At 34.4% G+C, this 19,420-nt stretch overlaps 1 protein-coding gene across 1 annotated transcript; it reads left to right on the top strand.

The window, feature by feature from the left end:
• The first annotated feature begins 6,006 nt into the window (after positions 1–6,006).
• Positions 6,007–9,770, top strand: LOC121406153. The gene is made up of 3 exons (XM_041597169.1): positions 6,007–6,067; positions 6,761–7,013; positions 8,746–9,770. The coding sequence occupies exons 2-3, from the start codon at positions 6,797–6,799 to the stop codon at positions 8,838–8,840; spliced, it is 312 nt and encodes a 103-aa protein (XP_041453103.1). The 5' UTR covers positions 6,007–6,067; positions 6,761–6,796; the 3' UTR covers positions 8,841–9,770.
• The last annotated feature ends 9,650 nt before the right edge of the window (positions 9,771–19,420 follow it).

Raw genomic sequence — 19,420 nt, forward strand, 5'->3', positions numbered from 1 at the left:
CAAAATACATCAGGATACATGTGTTATTTGTTGAAGATAGTTTGTACTCTTAACCTTTATTAAACTGACCTCCCCCTCAACCAATTTTGTCGTTACCCGGGGGGGGGGGGGGGGGGGGCCACTTCCATTCACGAGTGGATACCATGCGCGACCATGGGGTCTCGAAAAGCACCCTCAACACGTAATTTCCATATTCTGAAAATGCACCCCTTAACAAGTATTGTTGTGAAACCCTACCCTTAACAAGTATTGGAAACAAAACGATACTCTTGGCAAATATTCCCTGAAATGAACCCCTAAACAAGTACAGGAATGTTTTATTGTTACTGGTTCTTCGGTCATCGGCTTTACCTTATTTGGTTTAGTACGACCCCACCTTCTACACTTCGCGCAAATAGGACTCTAAACACGTAGTGTTAAGGGCAAAAAGGACATCCTTTATAAAACATTTTAATTTTGTTTTATCATCCCCGCAAATTCGACCCTAAACGTAATTTTCCTAGCGAAATAGATACCCTTTTTCATGATTTTTGTGTTTTTGACACCCTTGTCATGTTACGTACGTAACGTGCCCTATCGTGAAAAGGACATCCTTTTTACGTGTTTTTTTGGTCGCGCATGGTATCCACTCGTCAATGTAAGGGGGGGGGGCGTTACCAGTCTTGGTATGCAAATTGTGATTTATTTATTTTTTATTCATGATCGCAAAAGGCTCCCTGACAAAGTTCATCGATAAAAAACAATAAAAACAAAGGTTTGAAAAAACAAAGAAATAAGAATTAAAAAAACAATAAGAGACATAGGAAATCAAGTATTTTTCAGCAAATTTTTGTTAGATATGTATAAATCTATATGTTCACCAAATATTAGTATTCTACTAGCTATATAAGTTGAGTTAAAGGAAATAAAACATCCACAAAAACCAAAATTGGGGTAAATTTCTTACGCTTTTTGCATAATAAATTAATAAAAATATAAGCAATTAAATATTTGAAAATTTTACTATGCAGTCTTGCAGTTTACATCTGGCTCTACACGCATGCAAATTTTTTGTGGCGATCGTGACATCAATCGCCGAGATCGGTGGGGGGGGGTTAATTTGACCCCCCTCCCAGTATATGTTGGTCTGAAATAAGACTACAGTTTAACCCTATCTTAATTGGGCTATTTCAGACCAACATATACAGACTATGGGTGGGTGGGTGGGTGTGTTTCAGAAGTATCTAGGCCCCCCCCCAAAAAAAAATAGAATAGAATGAATAAATAAAAATGAAATGAAAATGACATCATAATGTATTAAATATTTCTTGAAATGCTGCATCAAGATCTGTAAACAAATCCCCCCCCCCCCCCGCTGTGGTCATGGCGATGATAAAATTTGTTGAATTGTGATATCACGGGGGGGGGGGGCAAAATTAAGAAGACGAATAAACATGGATAGTTAAGAGCAAGTCCATAAACTAACCATTTGTGTGTAAGTCCGACCCCAAATTTCTCATTTTTACTTGTCCTCGAGCACTATGCCATGGTTAAGCCAGTTCGTAGTTCCTTTCTGCGCATGATCAGAGGAAGGTCATTTGTACTAAAATGACATGGTGGTTTAAAATCTAATGAGATAAGCACCAACTTTGATGTCTTGATTGTTCATATATTCTTTTGAATTGTGTTTTTCATTTACATCCAAAACAACAACAATGCGTCCACGAACGACTGGTATTTTGGGGTATTTCACACTTAGCCAAATACATTTTGAAACATGCTATGATATGCATTCAAAGTAAAATGCAACATATACCTTCATAAAGTGTTCATTGTTGTGCTATTCTAGTCACCTGGTCTATGCAATTTTTGCATCCTGCTATTTAAGGCATGCTTACTTAATATCTTGCTTTGAAATCTTGATGTAAAGGTCATTTGACCAAATTTGCCCATGAGGTAATACCAAACTGGTCTATTTCTCTTTATGAAGGTATTTAGCGCATTCTTCTTTGAATTACAATACATCTTATTACGTTTTGACAATCACATCTGAAAATGGATCTTTATGGAATACACGAAGACAATAGTAACTTGGCAAATCAAATAATGCGATCACGCAGCGTGAGCTTAAAATGTTGATATGTAGACCATAAAACTGACATTTTACAGAGCACTTAAATTTGTAAATGAAGAAAAAAATAATGAAAGCTCGATGTCCGAGCTGAAATATGTTTTGCATATATCGACTTCAAAACTTCATATTTTAAGCTCCATATCAGCCTATTGCCCCCCCCCCCCCCCCCCCCCCCGTTCACGCCATAGCTACGACACTGCCAGTCACGAAACATCCATCGTTGCTTTCCCGTATCTAACAGAAAGAACAATTCAACCGAATACTAGCCTATATAAATAATCAAGACATCAAAGTTGTTACTCATCTCATTTGATATCAAACCAACATGTCATTTGAGTTCAAATGATCTTCTTTTGAGGGCTCATACTTGTATTGGATATAAAGTGAGTTCCAAACGAAATTGGCAACATTTTTTCAAAGGCACTGCACAAATTCCACTCAGTCAAAATAAGCAAGATTTTACGAAGGCTACCTTTAATTATCTTTATAAAGCACATGCCCACTAGCGTACCTATGGGGGGGGCAGGGGGCAGACTGCCCCCCCGACGAGTCACAACCCATGCAAGGGACGTATCCCTGCCCCCCCCCCCTCCCCCTGACGAGTCACAATTGATCCCTGACGAGGCACCAGTGACCCCTTCTATACCTTTGAAGTTGAAGACCTTTTTTTTTTCCTTGTCAATTTTTTTTGCGGACGATTTTGCCCCCCCCCCGTGGAAAATCCTAGGTACGCTACTGCACATGCCATTAATTAATAATACAGAGAGGCTATAGCCCCTCAAATCAATTGATGTCTGAATCCAATTGTTATATTATCTTTTGATCAATTGCACTTTAACTTTCAACAATAGAATAAATGCCGGGCATAAATGAAGACAAAGCAATACAAGATGTATAGTTCATGTATACATTTGTTAAATATCATTATAACTTGATGACAATTAACAAATAATTAATTTTTTATTTATTTGTTTGTTTATTTATTTGTTTTCTATATTTTGAACTGCAGTGTAGGCCTGTTCAGTTATGCAACAACTGCTTTCCAAAGGCGCCTGCAGTTTAACAAATAACTCATCATCATATAGCAATTCAATGTATGTAACAAATAATAAAGTAAAAACAGAATACGTTATATACATATAGAGTAAATCAATGAGTATCATGGAATCATTACGTCAAGTTTTTCAGTGTATGATAGTCAGAAATTTAATTTAATGCTTTACAGTGTTTTGAATGCATGGACGGACGTGCATTTTTGTATAACACAAAATATACAGTATAGGAGTAAGTCTGATGGTGACTATACTCTGAGATATAGATGAAATAAACTCTGCAAACTGATATAAATGTAAAGTCAAAGCCAATATGAAACCAATCTGACTAGAGTTTAGAAGTGAACCCGTTTTATAACAGCCTTGTCAGCTTTTGGTCAACCTTAAATACTTGACAAAAACAATCTGTTCGTCATAAATTTACTCTGAATTGGGCGAGTGGACTAGTTAGTGAGAAAGGGGAATGTAGTGAATAAAAAAACCATAAAATGTATGTGCGTCAGAATATTAGCTGGTTTAGCTCTTGGTATGAAACAAACATTTGTTATTTTTTTTTTCTAACTTTTCACTTTTTCCTTTCAATATTACCCAAGTTTATTATCTTTCATTGTTCTTTAATTGCTTTTGCCCTCATATTTAAAGAAATCATTTTTACCTTATGAATATAAATTATGAATAATTGGAATTGGAATTCACACATAAACTATTTAACTACTTAAGTATCGAAATGTACTGGAATTATGTATAAATTAAGAAGTTATCTTCCTAAACCTGCATTACTCTCTATTTACAATTCATTAATATTATCACACATTCTTTATTGTATTGCTGTTTGGGGGTAATTGCAGTAAATCCAAATTAGATAAATTATTTAAATTACAAAAGAGAGCAGTTCGTATATGCACCAACAGTCATTACCTTTCACCCTCAACTCCTTTATTCCGTAAACTTAATTTTTTGAATATTTTCCACCTTTATCAATATCAAGTTGCAATATTGGGATTTTTCTACTTTAAAAAATTATTACCAAATAAGATCAGTAAAATGTTTTGTATCAATAATGTTGTACAGTGTCACACTACACGTATAAGTAATTTGTTTCATTTATGGAAAGTAGGAAAGTCCTATGTACAAAAAGCTATACGTTTCAGCTTCCCAACAATCTGGAATTCTATTCCAAAATTTGTTCGCACATGTAAGTCTCTTTCCCTCTTTAAAAGAAAATTAAAACAATACTTTTATTCTGAATATTCCTAATTTTGCAGCGACGTTACAATATTCTAGACGATTTGTCATATTTTTTTTGCTTATCTTATACCGTTTGTCCGTTTCTTAATCCACTTACTTTTGTAACCTAAGTTGTCATATATGCTTTTATTATTGTATATACTATCAAAGTAGCCTCCAAATTAGCATCTATCATTCTTAGGAGACTTTAACTCACAATGCCACTATTGGCTTTATTTTAAGTCCTCCTATTCGTTTCTCATATTATTACTGTACACAGGCCTAATTATACATGAATATCATTGTATTTATTTTAAGTAGTGCTCTGCATATTTACATTTGTTAAATACTGATGTACATATTTGAAGTGTATTTTATATGTATATATATCTGTACTCAATACCTTTTTTAGGAATGAATAAATGATCTAAACTGAACTGATTTTTGTTGTGTGTACATTTTTCTTGAAATTTGAAAATATACATCCCCTTTCAGCATCATTGCTCTAATGGTTTAGCAAATTGACATATGAAGGCATTGCAATTACTATGGACGACTTGATACCTTTATGTGACAATTGATATTGAATGGATATCTGACTGTGTTATAGATATTTTTACCCGTTAGAATATTTGAGTTTCACCTCTCCAACTGAAAGTGTAAATTATGAATTTTTAATGAAAAGCTCCACATAATTATAGAAAACAATTCTATTTATTATTTATACGAGGGCAAGAATAATTTTATTCTTATCATTGTTTTATATCAAAACCAACTGACTATTCTATATTTCGATTTTCCGCTGTCTATCAAAGATCATTGTAAAGCATAATCCCTCTCTATCCTGTTATCATTGTTTTACGATTCTTTTTTCTTTCTCTTTCTTTCACTTTTATTGCTGGTCATTTTATCTTCTTGGTCGCTTGACTATATTAGAGATTTGCATCGGCAGAAAGGCATTTTGGTTCATGATATACAAAAAAAATATTAGATGCAGGTAACCATATGGTGTTCCGACAACGTTATCGTAGAAAATAAAGTGGCGTACCTTTTTATCTTATGAGTTCATAAGTAAGAATAAAATCTTTGCACTTTGATGTAAACTGTTCTTGCTCTAAGCTAATAAGTGTAAATTATCTGTAGGCACTAGTGCTTGACAAAATGTAATCAATCTTGGTTTCCTTTGTTTCGTTTTGTTCTTCAGTCATCTCGGGTTAAGTTTAATTATCAACGCTATTGCAGACTTATGAGAGTACATGTACGTGGAAAATACATACAATAAAGAAAGCATTCATCATCCACTAAAAAGATTGATACAAAATGACTTATTAATAAAAGGTAAAATGAGATTCATTTTTACCATTTGGAAGAGTGTTAATAATCGAGACGTTAAGATTAATGAATGAATGGACAATAACATGGTCTTAATTACGTTGTTATATGGTGTTTATTCTTGATTTCTTCCTCTCCGGAGGGAATAAGACCAATTCATGATTTTAATGACGGGCTTACTGATATTAGTTAATTAAAGATTCTGATTTGAGCGGGGTTGTTGGGACGTATCGGTAAAGATTATATTAATGCAGAAAAGTATATAATGGATGGAAATTATCACCATCATCAGTATTATCTCAGATTGTTCAAGAGAGATTGCATCTATTCTACTCTATCAGTGGTGAGTATATACTAGAGGTATATCTTAGTGTTGTAATGAGTTGCACAGACCTAGTAGCAATACCAGCGGCTTGTGTCATTGGTTGAAATATTTGAGAGATTTTTATGTTTCATGTATGACATGAATTCGTTTTCTTTGGGAAATATTATTCTGTGCGAGCGAATGAATCAAATAAATAATGTAAGTTCGTGTTAGAATCATGTCATTTTATTTTCAAGATAGCATAGAGATATTTTGACAGACCCGAATATCAAGAGGCTTTGTGTCTACTAGATACAACATTTTACATTAACTTGACCTCGAGCTTTCGATATCCTTTTGTTCAAATAGAGGTATGATTTTTTTTTCTGTATTTAAAACATAATATGCGTTGATTACAAGGAAATTCCCACGTATATGTGTATACTCTTTCTCTTATTATAATGCATATCTCATCACATTGTTATATTTTCATGTATTTTATATAATTTGCAAAGTTTCAACAAATGCTTGTAATACTGATTCGGGATAGGCCTAGTATTTTTAGTTTTCGAAAACTGGATCGTGAAGAAAAGTGTAGGCATCGGCCTCCAGCGAGAAAATGAAGAGCGCTTAACCGTATTCCGCGCTATGTTCAAATTTTTATTTCACTAAACAAATGTTTATTTACCTATGTTGTATACAATACTTAACATGTTTTATATTTCTTTACAGATTTATCCCATCGACGTTTGACCCTTACAACTAAACATGGCTTCCAAGATAATGCTGTTAATCTTCACCGTTGTCATGGTAACTGCCTTGGTAACTGCAGAAACTTTCGATGATCTCACCGATGATGATCTTAATGAGATGGAAGCTCTGATTTTCAAAAGAGCTGATTCAAATGAAGCTGACATCGGAATGGAGTTGGATGACAACGAAATGGAGAAACGAGGAAAGGGAAAGGGACGGGGAAAATTTTTCCGTGAGTACATAGGCTCCTAATATTCATGATATTCTGATATAAAACACCCTTATTTGATATATGGTTTGTTATTGTTAATGATAACCAAGCCTTAAACCTCATCAAGGTGACCAAGACTGAAGTTAACTTCTTATGTTGTACATCAAGGCGAAAACTTGCCAGGAAAATGTTCTTCTATACATATGTAGTCATTAACTAACTTTGCCCTCTCGTATATGCTCTAAAACACAAAAAGGAGAAAAGGGTGCAAATGGTCAAGGGGTGACAACTTTTTTTTAGCTTTGAATGCTGTCATTACTCTGCCCTTGTAAGGAGTCATTAACCCAGGAGGGTCCTTCGTATAGCTATTCGTATAAGGGAAGTGCGACTTTTAACAACGACTGGCGAATCTTTCTTACGCGCTAAATATTCACCAATGAACATTTAATGGTGAACATCATATATCAAAAGAAAATGATCACTTTTTAAAGTCACTCTTAACTTATGAACAGCTTCATGAAACCGCGCAGGCCTTACTTTGGGAAGTCATTTTCCTCTTACTTTCGAAAGCAAATTATTACGGCATAAGCCAAACAAGAAAAACATATTTGTTTTAAAATGCAAAATATTCTTCGTTAGGTTACAAAATGTGTATATTATTTCGAAATACCATATTTCTTCAATGAAGTATGGCATATTTAATTTTTCGAAACAGAAAAATGAGCCAACATATCGCTTCTGTACTACCAGAAAAAGTTATTTTTCAATGGTCGTTGAGCTAGCATGTTTATAATATAAAACAAGATAGTTTTGTAAGTGATACCTGGTTCCCACTGCCACGATCTGTGCTATGATTCAAACGTCGTACTTAATCGTGGGGGTAATCGTATCGATCATATCAGATCAGTCGTGGCAATCGTATTGAACGTGGTAAATTTTTGAATGGTTCAAAAAATTTCTCGATCACTTGACCAATCTTGGCTTTCATAAAGGATCTCAAGACAGTGGGGAGGAGGTATCAAGCAATAGGTCCAAACTATTTCATTTAGGATTCTTGGTATCCAATGGCTGGTTGGTTGATTATATCTAGTGGCGTAATGAGCCAACAATTTGGAGGGGGGGGGGAGATATGGCGCATCGATCGGGCAAAATTTATCGAGAGTTTTGAGGAAACGAAGCGAGCGAGCAAACATATCGAACATTTTCATTACAAAGTCTAATTTTGTGATAGATTTTGACATAATATTCAGAAAATCTCATATTCCACCCTTCTCTCTTTCCTTTTCTCTTTTATTTTTCTTGAACATAACATTTTTGTTGGGGGGCCAAGCCCTCCCCCATCTGTATGCCACTGATTCTTTCTGTTGGTACTGTCCAATGCAACACGGGCTCCGGTAGAGACCACCCCCCCCCCCCCCAAGAATATGGAAGGAGAGAATGGAGTGAAGTTGAAAGTGGGAAGGGGCACAGGGGGAAATAGGGCTCTCTGTCTATTGAAAGGAATAAAGCTATAGCATGAGGGAATATTGATCTAACTGTATCATAATGGAATTGGATTGATGATAATAAACCATGTGGAAAGGAATGGCTTGGGCGTTAATAGAACATACACAAGAGAACACTCTCAATCGTAAAGATTTCAGGCAAGAAGGAAAATAAATGCAATATCACTTTCTAATTACAGATACATATTTCATAAATGTGTGTGTATTAATTTTAATTCTGAACATTGTATTTTTTTTCTTAAATACAGGCTGCACACATCCATTATATGGATTTTCATGTGTCTGTGATAGGCGATATCGCAAAAGTAATCCCAACTACTACCGGGTATGCGGACATCAGTGAGAAGCCTAATATCCGACACTGGAATGGACCGGCATGAAACTCGGATATGAGAATCCATGGACAGACATAAAAAATAAAGGAACTATTTATATTGAAGGTGCAACCCAAATGTGGATGGATTTTTACACTATTCTGCATGCCGTGATACCGTCATTGGTCGTAAATTAAATTGATATTCGAGGAATCGAGGATCGAGTTTTTATCAGCCTTAATTTTGGAAGAGTAATTTGTGGAAAATGCAGGCTACATAGATGACCCTCTCGTTATATTTGAATATTGATGTATTCACAAACCTATGATCACAAATTGTTAATTTTCAAGGGAGTTGAGATAATAGTTCCGAATGTGTTTGTATTTGTTGATAGTTTACATAATGTTCGATCAATGAATCACATACAGTCATGAAGCCGACTCCAGACCTGAATATTATTTCAGAATAATATCGATCGGTATAGATAGTGAGATACCTATGTAGGCAAGCTCTTTTGGCTTTCTTTTTAGATAGTAGTGCGCCTAGTGCGTTAACACGCACGAAAAAAAATAGCGATCCAATTGTCAATTTGCTGGTTGTGTATGAAAGTCTCCATTACGGATTTAACTCTCGTAATAATTATTTGAATATGATTAATTGTTAAATATCCAAGACAATTGACATTCTTCCGAGAGCCAATTGCTCAATATCAATAAAATCTGGAAATTCATTGCGCACAAAAATATATCCCTCTATTGTTTTGATTTGTTTGTTAACCTGCTCTATTCCTTGACTTGAATATGAATTGTTATATGGATCCTAATCAAAATAGTGATTGGTTGAAATCTATCACGTGTCTTCTAATTTATTTGATCATGGCTAGGACTGATGAGTGATTCTACTGAGGATTCATTGTTTTGACATGAGGATGGTTTTCACAGAACAAGGATTCACATCTTAAAGGGGAATCCAACCAAAATTAAAAAATGTTTTTATAGGAAAAAGAAAAATCAAACAAGTTGATAGGCGAAAATTTGAACAATATCGGACAAAGAATAAAAAAGTTAGGATCTTTTAAAAGTTGTAAATATTGGTAATCACTATACACATGAAGACTTCAAATTTGTCGCATATTATGTGATGTCATAGTGATGTAAGTCAAGGACTAATCTTCCATGTACCCCCAATGTATGAAATTGCTAAAAAGTAATTTTTCCCAAAAGTTTTATTTCAAATTATATTTTTCTCTCATGAAGACATAAAACAATATACTACCCGGGTTACATTTAGATTACTACCCCAGGGGAATGGGTACTTAGGAGAAAACCACAAGTCCCTGATAATTAAGTACATGGCCTATGGAAAAGTTGTCCCTGCCCCTTGTCATAATTTACTTACCCAGTTGCCAATTTGAAATCTACATTGTCTTAGTGATCTCAATTTTAAAGCAGCTATAACTTTCTTATTGCTTGTCCGATTTCTTTCAAACTTTCACCATTCTGTTTGATTTATTTTTCTCCTTCCCAACACATATGGCTAAGGCTGGATTCCCCTTTAATACCGGGTATATTAAAAAAAAACAATTTGCTGGTTCATTATTACCCACGTTTGTGACAGTTGGAACAATGAAAAAGTCCGGTTTACATTATTCAAATTTTAACTTTCACCTGATATTTTTGGAGAAATTAAAAATTGTTCATTTGGGGAAACCTTACGATATGGGCTATCACTGTTTTTATTTGCACCGACCTTCATCATGGCTATAATGACAGCTTGGATTTTTCAAAATGGCCGCCTTGAAAATATATATTTTTTGATATATCGGTTTCAAAATAACCTGCAACTAAACAACATTTGGAATCTAGTATTATCAAAATAATCATCATTTTATTTGATAGAGAAAACCATTTTATGGCATTGTTAGTCTTTTCTAATAATTACCATACTCGATCTTACGTAAAAGATCATATTGTATGTTGTAAATTATGCAATAATCTCTTTACCTTTCATTACCTTATATATGTGAATTTCCTTATATATGTGAATGATATATTAAATACTTCAAAAATATTACATTTCATTCTGTATGCAGATGATACTAACATATTTATTTCACATTCTGATAAAACACAACTTCAAAATTATGCAAACACTGAATTAAAAAAGGTTTCTACCTGGTTCAAAGCAAATAAACTTTTTCTTAACACTGATAAGACCAAATACATGATTTTCTGTACTAATCACAGTTATCGATCTCAGTTAAATTTTTCAATAAAACTAGACAATGATGCAATAGACAGGGTAAATACTATTAACTTTTTTTAGGCGTACACATAGATGACAAGCTCTCTTGGGTTAACCATATAGATCACATCCATGGAAAAGTTAGTATGTGCGTTGGTATGTTATAAATTACGTAATACGCTCCCACTTAAAACCCTCTTTACTTTGTATAATGCCATTATCTTGCCCCATTTGGATTATTGTAGTCTTGTCTGGGGAGGGGCCAGCTCATGTCATTTAAACAGATTGATTGTATTCGTCTATGTTCAACACGCATTATCTTGCCCATACTCTACCTCTATTTAAAACGTTCAACACTGCCAATTTAACTGATACTATAAAAATAAAGGCAGCACTTTTTATGTTCCGATATATGAATAACTTGTTACCGGCTATTTTCAATAATTATTTTCTTACGGTTGATAAAATACATAGTGTTAATACAAGACAGAGAAACAATATATTTGTGCCATATTCACACTTAAAACTACGACAGACGAACTCTATTAAACACAAAGGGGCTCAATTTTGGAACAGTCTTAACCCACTACTTAAAAAAATGACCACCGTTACCTCATTTAAGGCTAAAATTAAACAGCATCTTCTTGCCACTTACAACTGATTCCTTTAAATTGAACCAAAATTAAACAAACAGTCATATGATATATTTTGTTTTGTCTTGTTTTGTCATGTATTGTAAATATCAGTGGCGTACCGTGGGTCACGGCATTGGGGGGGGGGGCACCAGCAAAAAAATTTGAGTCACTTAGGGAGCGCGCGAAGCGCGCTCAGTTGTCAGGTATACTGACCTAATAGAGATATTTTATGGACATGCAGTGCCATTAAACGGACATGTATCTCACTGATTGAATAATGCGAGCGCAAGCTGAAAACGTTTGATATCAGAGCTAAAAAGGGACATTATAAGCAATTTTGTTATCATGATACGAAACTGTCTCGCTAAACAAACAATGCGAGCGCAAAGCGCGAGCTAAAAAAATTTGTATATATTGACCCTAAACAGGGAAATTTTAAGAACTATATTTCAGAATCCATCAGGAGTATAAATATCTCACCATAGTCATCTAATGCTAGTGCCATCCTTTGCTGATTTTGTCAGAATTACATCTAAACACAGTCATGAAGCACCTTTGGTAGTCATTGTAATCATGATTATCAAACGCATCTTACTATACAAATACTGCAAGCGCGAAGCGCTAGCTGAAAATTTACGAAATTCAGACATGAAGAGAGGTATTCTAAGGCGTGTTTGTAGGAATTCCCTAAGACCGTACATATTTCACTAACCAAATGATGCGAGCGCGAAGCGCGAGCTAAATTTTTTGTATATATTGACCCCAAACATGGATATTTTAAGGACTATGTTTTTTAGGAATTCATTAAGGGTATACATAATTATCTCACCATAGTCATCTAATGCAAGTGCCAAGCGCTTGCTGATTTTGTTAGAATTACATCTAAACACATGAAGTACTTTTTGAAGTAATTGTAATCATGATTATGCATCTCACTAATCAAATACTGCGAGCGCGAAGCGCGAGCTGAAAATTATGTAGGAAATTCAGACCTGAAGAGGGGCATTCTAAGGCTTGTTTGTAGAAATTCACTAAGACCCTATGTTTTTCACTAACCAAGTGATGCGAGCGCGAAGCGCGAGCTGAACATTTTTTATATTCAGATCAGAAAAATTGACGTTTTAAGGACTGATTTAAGTTAATGAAGAGCAGAAATCTCACCAATCTACTTATGCAAACGTTAGCACGGACAGAAAATGTTTTATATCAAGACCTTAAAATAGGGCAATCACTTTAAGTAGTCATGAAAACGAAGAATATGTCACTACATAAAACAATAATTACTCGAATTGCGAGGAAATATATTTGTTGTATATTGATTTGAAAACGGGAGGTTTTAGTACAACGGGATTATATATATAGTTAAACAGTCTATGCGAACACCAGGAACAACATGAACGATGAAGACACAATGAAGCAAATAATGTTTTATAAAGCTATGAAAAAATGCTTCTTGTTTAACATAACATATAACATAACATAATATAACATAATAATGAACAATAATTTCTTATTTCCCCACTACGTTTCTCTTCCCTCTTCCCTCTTTTTCTACTTTTCCCCGTTTTTTTTGCCAGCCGATTGGGGGGCACGTGCCCCCCATGCCCCCCCCCCCCGTAGTTACGCCACTGGTAAATATTGTAACTTGTTTCATGTATTATTTCAATTGCTATTTCCTATGTATTTTATTCCTACTATAATTTATTTGCTGTATTTGTATCACTGTAATCTAATTGTCATGGATCCCCCTGCTTTTCAAGCCTCTGGCTTTTCTAGGGTGTTTGATCCTCACATTTTACAATGTACATATCTACTCATGTGATTTTTTACCTAATAAATAAATTGAATTGAAATTGAAAAATTGAAGAGAAATGTTACACCAGGATGCCATACGTTAATTATCTAACATATTTTCTGTTCACATGATCAATGTAAAAATTAATGTCTTATAGGTTCAACGAACTTTGATCATGTCGCGGTATCAACCTGAAATCTTTATAACCAAGGTTACGTTTTTTAAAACGTCATAACCTAGAATGTATATTTATCTAAATTTAGTTCAAGACTTAACTTAAGGTTAATAAAGTATCATTGATGTTGATACACCATGGTCATAGTACACTGACCTTAATTGACATTTGACATTGATCATCTGAGCTGAAACTCATGCCAAATGATATACTTGAATTTTCTTGTATCCTAGTCCTTTGCCATTGACGAGTGGATACCATGCGTGATCATGGGGTTTCGAAAAAGCCCCCTCAGAACATTTTTCATGTTCTGAAAATGGACCCTTTAACAAGCATTGGCGTGTGAAACCCTATACCCTTAACAAGTATTGGAAACATAACGAGACCCTTGACTTAGATTACTTTGACCCCCCTAAACAAGTACAGTGACAACTCCAGCATTAGCAGCAATCCTTTTTCAGTATTTGAGTTACGATTACATCAGAGAAGCAAACAAACAACTTATATAAGTAAGTTCCCGGAACCGCCCGGGAAAAAAGTACGTCCTTTATAAAGTTGTTTAGTCTTTTTATACCCTCGCAAATTGAACCACAAAATTGAAATTGTGGGCACGTCGTGGTCTTGTGGTTCTGACTCTCACCTTTCAAACAGAGGGTCATGGGTTCGAATCCTTGGTAATGGCGTGTTTTCCTTCAGCAAGAAATTTATCCACAATGTGCTGCACCCGACCCAGGTGAGGTAAATGGGTACCGGCAGGAAGTAATTCTTCAAAAAGCTGTGCGCACCAGAATCGGTAGACTAGCTTAGCCGGGGTAATATAGGAGCGCCTTTAACACCTATACGCTATACAAATCCTATATTATTATTATCCCTAAACATGTAGCTTTCCAAGCGAAATATATACCCTTTTAAAAATCATTTTAGCGTTTTGACACCCTTATTACGTTACGTACGTAATATCCCCATACCATTCGTATCTGAAACGTACCAGCTACATCAGTTACTGTCCCATCAGTTGCTGCCCTTCATGTCACTGGAGGGTTAAAGCCTCCTGTAGGTTCTAGGATGCTGAAAGCCTAGCTAGGAGCATGATTTTTACTTGCACTTCGCCAACTTTATTGTAAATAGAATTCCAACAAAATTGTCTGCACCACTAGTCCAGGATAGAAGAGGCGTAACCTTGTTTTTTTTATATATACAATATTTTTTTATGGATTCTTGTCAATTCGAGGGTGCTGATTACGAATCTGAATGATGCCACTCGTGTAACCTTGAGCATTTTCCGAAAATTGGCAAAATCCAATATGGCCGCCAAAATATGCAAATTACCCATAAAAATCCTAAAACTGTCCGCACATGGCTACGAAATGCATGAAATTGTGTGGCAGGAGTGAGATTCTCTCTGAAAAAATAATTTTTGACAAAATATTTATTTTCCTGATATTCAAAATGGCCGCCATAGTCCATTGTATACTCTATTATGTGCAATATAAATAGTGAAAACTAGCTTTCACAAAAGTGAGCACTAAACTGCAAAAAAAATCGCGATGTATGAATGAAGTGATATGGAAATCATTATTACTAACGAGATATATCAATTATTATATCATAAATGGGAAGATTTCTGTATTTTGATATCTAAAATGGCCGCCACTGGTCCAAACAGTATTCCGTACAATGGCAATGGGGGCCAAAAAAATTAACAAGATTGATCACTAAAATGCATTTTATTAAGATTAAACGAGTGGAATACTGACTAAAAACATAATTGTTAACGAAATATATTATTAATATGCCATGTATGTGATGAATGTTGTATTTTGATATTCAAAATGGCTGCCAAAGGCCCTAAAAGTATTATGCACAATGGGAAAGAGGGGCAAAGAAATCACAAGAGTGATCACTAAAATGCATATATATGTGATAAATTAATGGGATACTGTTAAAAACATATTTTCTAACGAAATATATCATTCAGGTTTAAAGTTTGTGTTAAATACTGTATTTTTATTTTAAAAAGGGCCGCCATATAGACATTAACAGTATTATGCACAATGCAAAGTGGGAAACCAATATGATTACCATAAATGCAAGTATTAGTGATCTATGAGTAAAATATTGTCTGAAAGCATAATTTCTATTAAGAGAAATCATTTAATCTGCCAGTTAGGTGATAAATACTGTTATTGGAAAGTCAAAATGGCCGCTACAGGCCCTTACGATATTATGCACAATGTGAATGGGAACAAATTATTTCAACAGAATTTGGCTTTGCTTAGCCAGATGGTGATGTATGAGTGAAATATCGTCTGAAAACATGATTTATAACAAAATATATCATCTCTTATGTAATTTAGGTGATGAATACTGTATTTCAACTATCAAAATGGCTGCCATATTCAATTTGTGAACATTATTTTTCTACATTCAAATTGTATATTAAACAATAAGGGCCTATGGTGGCCATTTTCAATTAAAAAATGCAGTGTTTATCACCTTAAATACACAAAATTATGATATATCTCGTTAGAAACCATGGTTTTAGACAATATTTCACCCTTGCATCAGAATTTACAATTATAGGCAATATTTAGAGTCAAACAAAGCCAAATTATGTCAAAATTATATTCCAATGTTACAATGTACATAATACTTTTAGGACCTATGGCAGCCATTTTGGATTTCAAAGTACAGCATTTATTACCTCCACAACCAATATGTGATGTATTTAGTTAGAAATCATGTTTAACACAATATTTTACTTGACTATCACAGTCATATGCATTTTATGATTCTCACTCTTGTGAAAATTAGTTTCTCCATTCGCATTGTACATGATAAACATAGGGATTATTGCGGCCATTTTGAATGTCAAAATACAGCATTTATCACATAAATGGCATATTAGCAATGAATCTTTTAGTCAATATTCCACTTGTTTATCTTAATAATATGCATTTTAGTGCTCACTCTTGTCACTTTTTTGCCTCGGCCATTGCCATTGTGCATAATACTCTTTATGCAACTGGTGGCCATTTTGAATGTAGAAATACAGTATTTATCACCTAAATTACATAAGATATGATATATTTTGTTATAAATCATGTTTTCAGACGATATTTCACTCACACATCACCATTTGGCCAAGCAAAGCCAAATTCTGCTAAAATAATTTGTTCCCATTCACATTGTGCATAATATCATAAGGGCCTGTAGCGGCCATTTTGACTTTCCAATAATGGTATTGGTATTTATCACCTAACTGGCAGATTAAATGATTTATTTCAATAGAAATTATGCTTTCAGATAATATTTTACTCATAGATCACTAATACTTGCATTTATGGTGCTCACTCCTGTGAATATTGGTTTCCCACTTTCAATTGAGCATAATACTGTTAATGTCTCTGGCGGCCATTTTGAAAGTAAAAATGCAGTATTTAACACAAACTTTAAACCTGAATGATATATTTCGTTAGAAAATATGTTTTTAAACAGTATCCCATTAATTTATCACATATATATGCATTTTAGTGATCACACTTGTGATTTCTTTGCCCCACTTTCCCATTGTGCATAATACTTTAAGGGCCTTTGGCAGCTATTTTGAATATAAAAATACAACATTCATCACATACATGGCATATTAATAATATATTTCGTTAACAATTATGTTTTTAGTCAGTGTTCCACTCGTTTAATCTTAATAATATGCATTTCAGTGATCACTCTTGTGAATTTTTTGGCCCCCATTGCCATTGTATGCAATACTGTTTGGGCCACTGGTGGGCATTTTAGATATCAAAATACAGAAATGTTCCCATTTATGACATAATAAATGATATATCTTGTTAGTAATGATGATTTGCATGTATTTCTTCGTTCATACATCGCGATTTTTGCGGTTTAGTGCTCATTTTTGTGAAAATTAGTTTTCCCTATTCATATTGTACATAATAGAGTATACAATGGACTATGGCGGCCATTTTGAATATCAGGAAAATAAATATTTTGTCAAAAGTTATTTTTTCAGAATGTATTTTACTGTTGCCACACGCTTTCATGCATTTCATAGCCAATGTGCGGACAATTTTAGGATTTCCATGGGTTATTTGCATATTTTGGGGGCCATATTGGATTTTGCCAATTTTCGGAAAATGCTCAAGGTTACACGAGTGGCATCATCCAGATTCGTAATCAGCACCCTCGAATTGACAAGAAACCATAAAAAAATATTGTATATATAAAAAAACAAGGTTTGGTCAAGTTTCTATGGGCCTATCCTGGACTACACCACCTTCTGTCACATCATCACAGTTAAGCTGGGAAGAACTGCTTAAGGGATTATTCCTTCAAGGTTCAAGGTGCCCCGTCTTGAAAAAAAAATCCTTTTACGTGTTTCTTTGGTCGCGCATGGTATCCACTCGTCAATGGAAGTGCCCCGGATCCTAGTTTCATGAAGTACGATTTTTTATATAGGTAATTATACCTGCAAAGTTATGATGATATATATATTTTTTGATTAACCATGTTTAGATTTTTTTAATATTGATACTCATGCAAGGTGTTCTGTGATACGTGAATACCCTTATATCCAGATTTCCTGATTTAGGTCTGTATACTTTTCAAGAGCTGCAATACATTTCGAAAAGTCAACCTTTTCTATAAGATCAATGTTACCATTACAACATGGTAATTGGGCCTAAACGACCTTTGACCTTGTTCATGTTGCATTAAACTCACGCAAGATGACATGGTTATCCCTATGTCCACGTTTCATGGAATAGATTCATATGCTTCTGAAGTTAATTAAATTTTTAGACAACAGTTTTACTATAAGTACTTAGGGGTGTTGCAAGAAAATATTTGCAATCAATTGCAAATATTCTGTTGCATTTTTACAACTGATAGATCAATGTTAGCTGTAGCAAATCAGATTAAACTTCTTGTTTCAAGGAGCAGATTAGCTATCAATCACTAATTTGCAATTAACTGCAAGACATATCATTGATTTAGGGACCAAAAATAGACTTGCGATTGATCGCAAGTTTCTTACAACACCACATTTTAGTCTGATGTTTGAAGGTTTGCTATGGTGGTATGAACAATCGCAGAAGTGGTTTACAGTACACCGTGTGTAGATACAGATCTATAGAAATGAAATGGAAAGGTGATGAGAAAGTAGAGGTTGGGAAGTAGAGTATTCTTTTCAGAATGAGTCTTGTCCTTAAAAACACTGTAAACCAAAAGGAGTGAAAAACTGAGTAGTAGGCAGGGTGGGGTAAAAGACTGGTTGGGTTGGAAAGGTAAGAGAGGCTTGAGTAGATGAGAAAAGGTTGGCTTAAGTTTTGGCCAGGTTAATTGTCCGTCTTCAGGAGTGATACATTCAATCTAGCCTCTCTCGCCTACTCAATCCTCTCTAGTAGTCAACATTGCAGTCATTCTGGTTTACACAGTCATTTTAAGGACTACGCTCATTCTGAAAAGAATGCTCCACATTTTAGCCCTTCCATTTATCTATTTATCTCAGTCCTTCCACATGGCGTGCATGCATGGTGTACCATTAACCACTTCGCGATTGAACTTTAATAGTCTAATTGTTTAAAAGTTGAATATCAAATATTACAAATCAAACTTTGCTTTTTAAGATTTTAAACACATGTTTATACTTTTAAACAATAATTGTTACGTGCATTTAGTATGCAGATTCTTCTTCTTCTTCTGGAAACAGTACAGTCCACCGTCTGGTGTATTGTCGTT

The sequence above is a fragment of the Lytechinus variegatus genome, chromosome 19, assembly GCF_018143015.1.
Source record: "Lytechinus variegatus isolate NC3 chromosome 19, Lvar_3.0, whole genome shotgun sequence".
NCBI classification, from domain to species: domain Eukaryota; kingdom Metazoa; phylum Echinodermata; class Echinoidea; order Temnopleuroida; family Toxopneustidae; genus Lytechinus; species Lytechinus variegatus.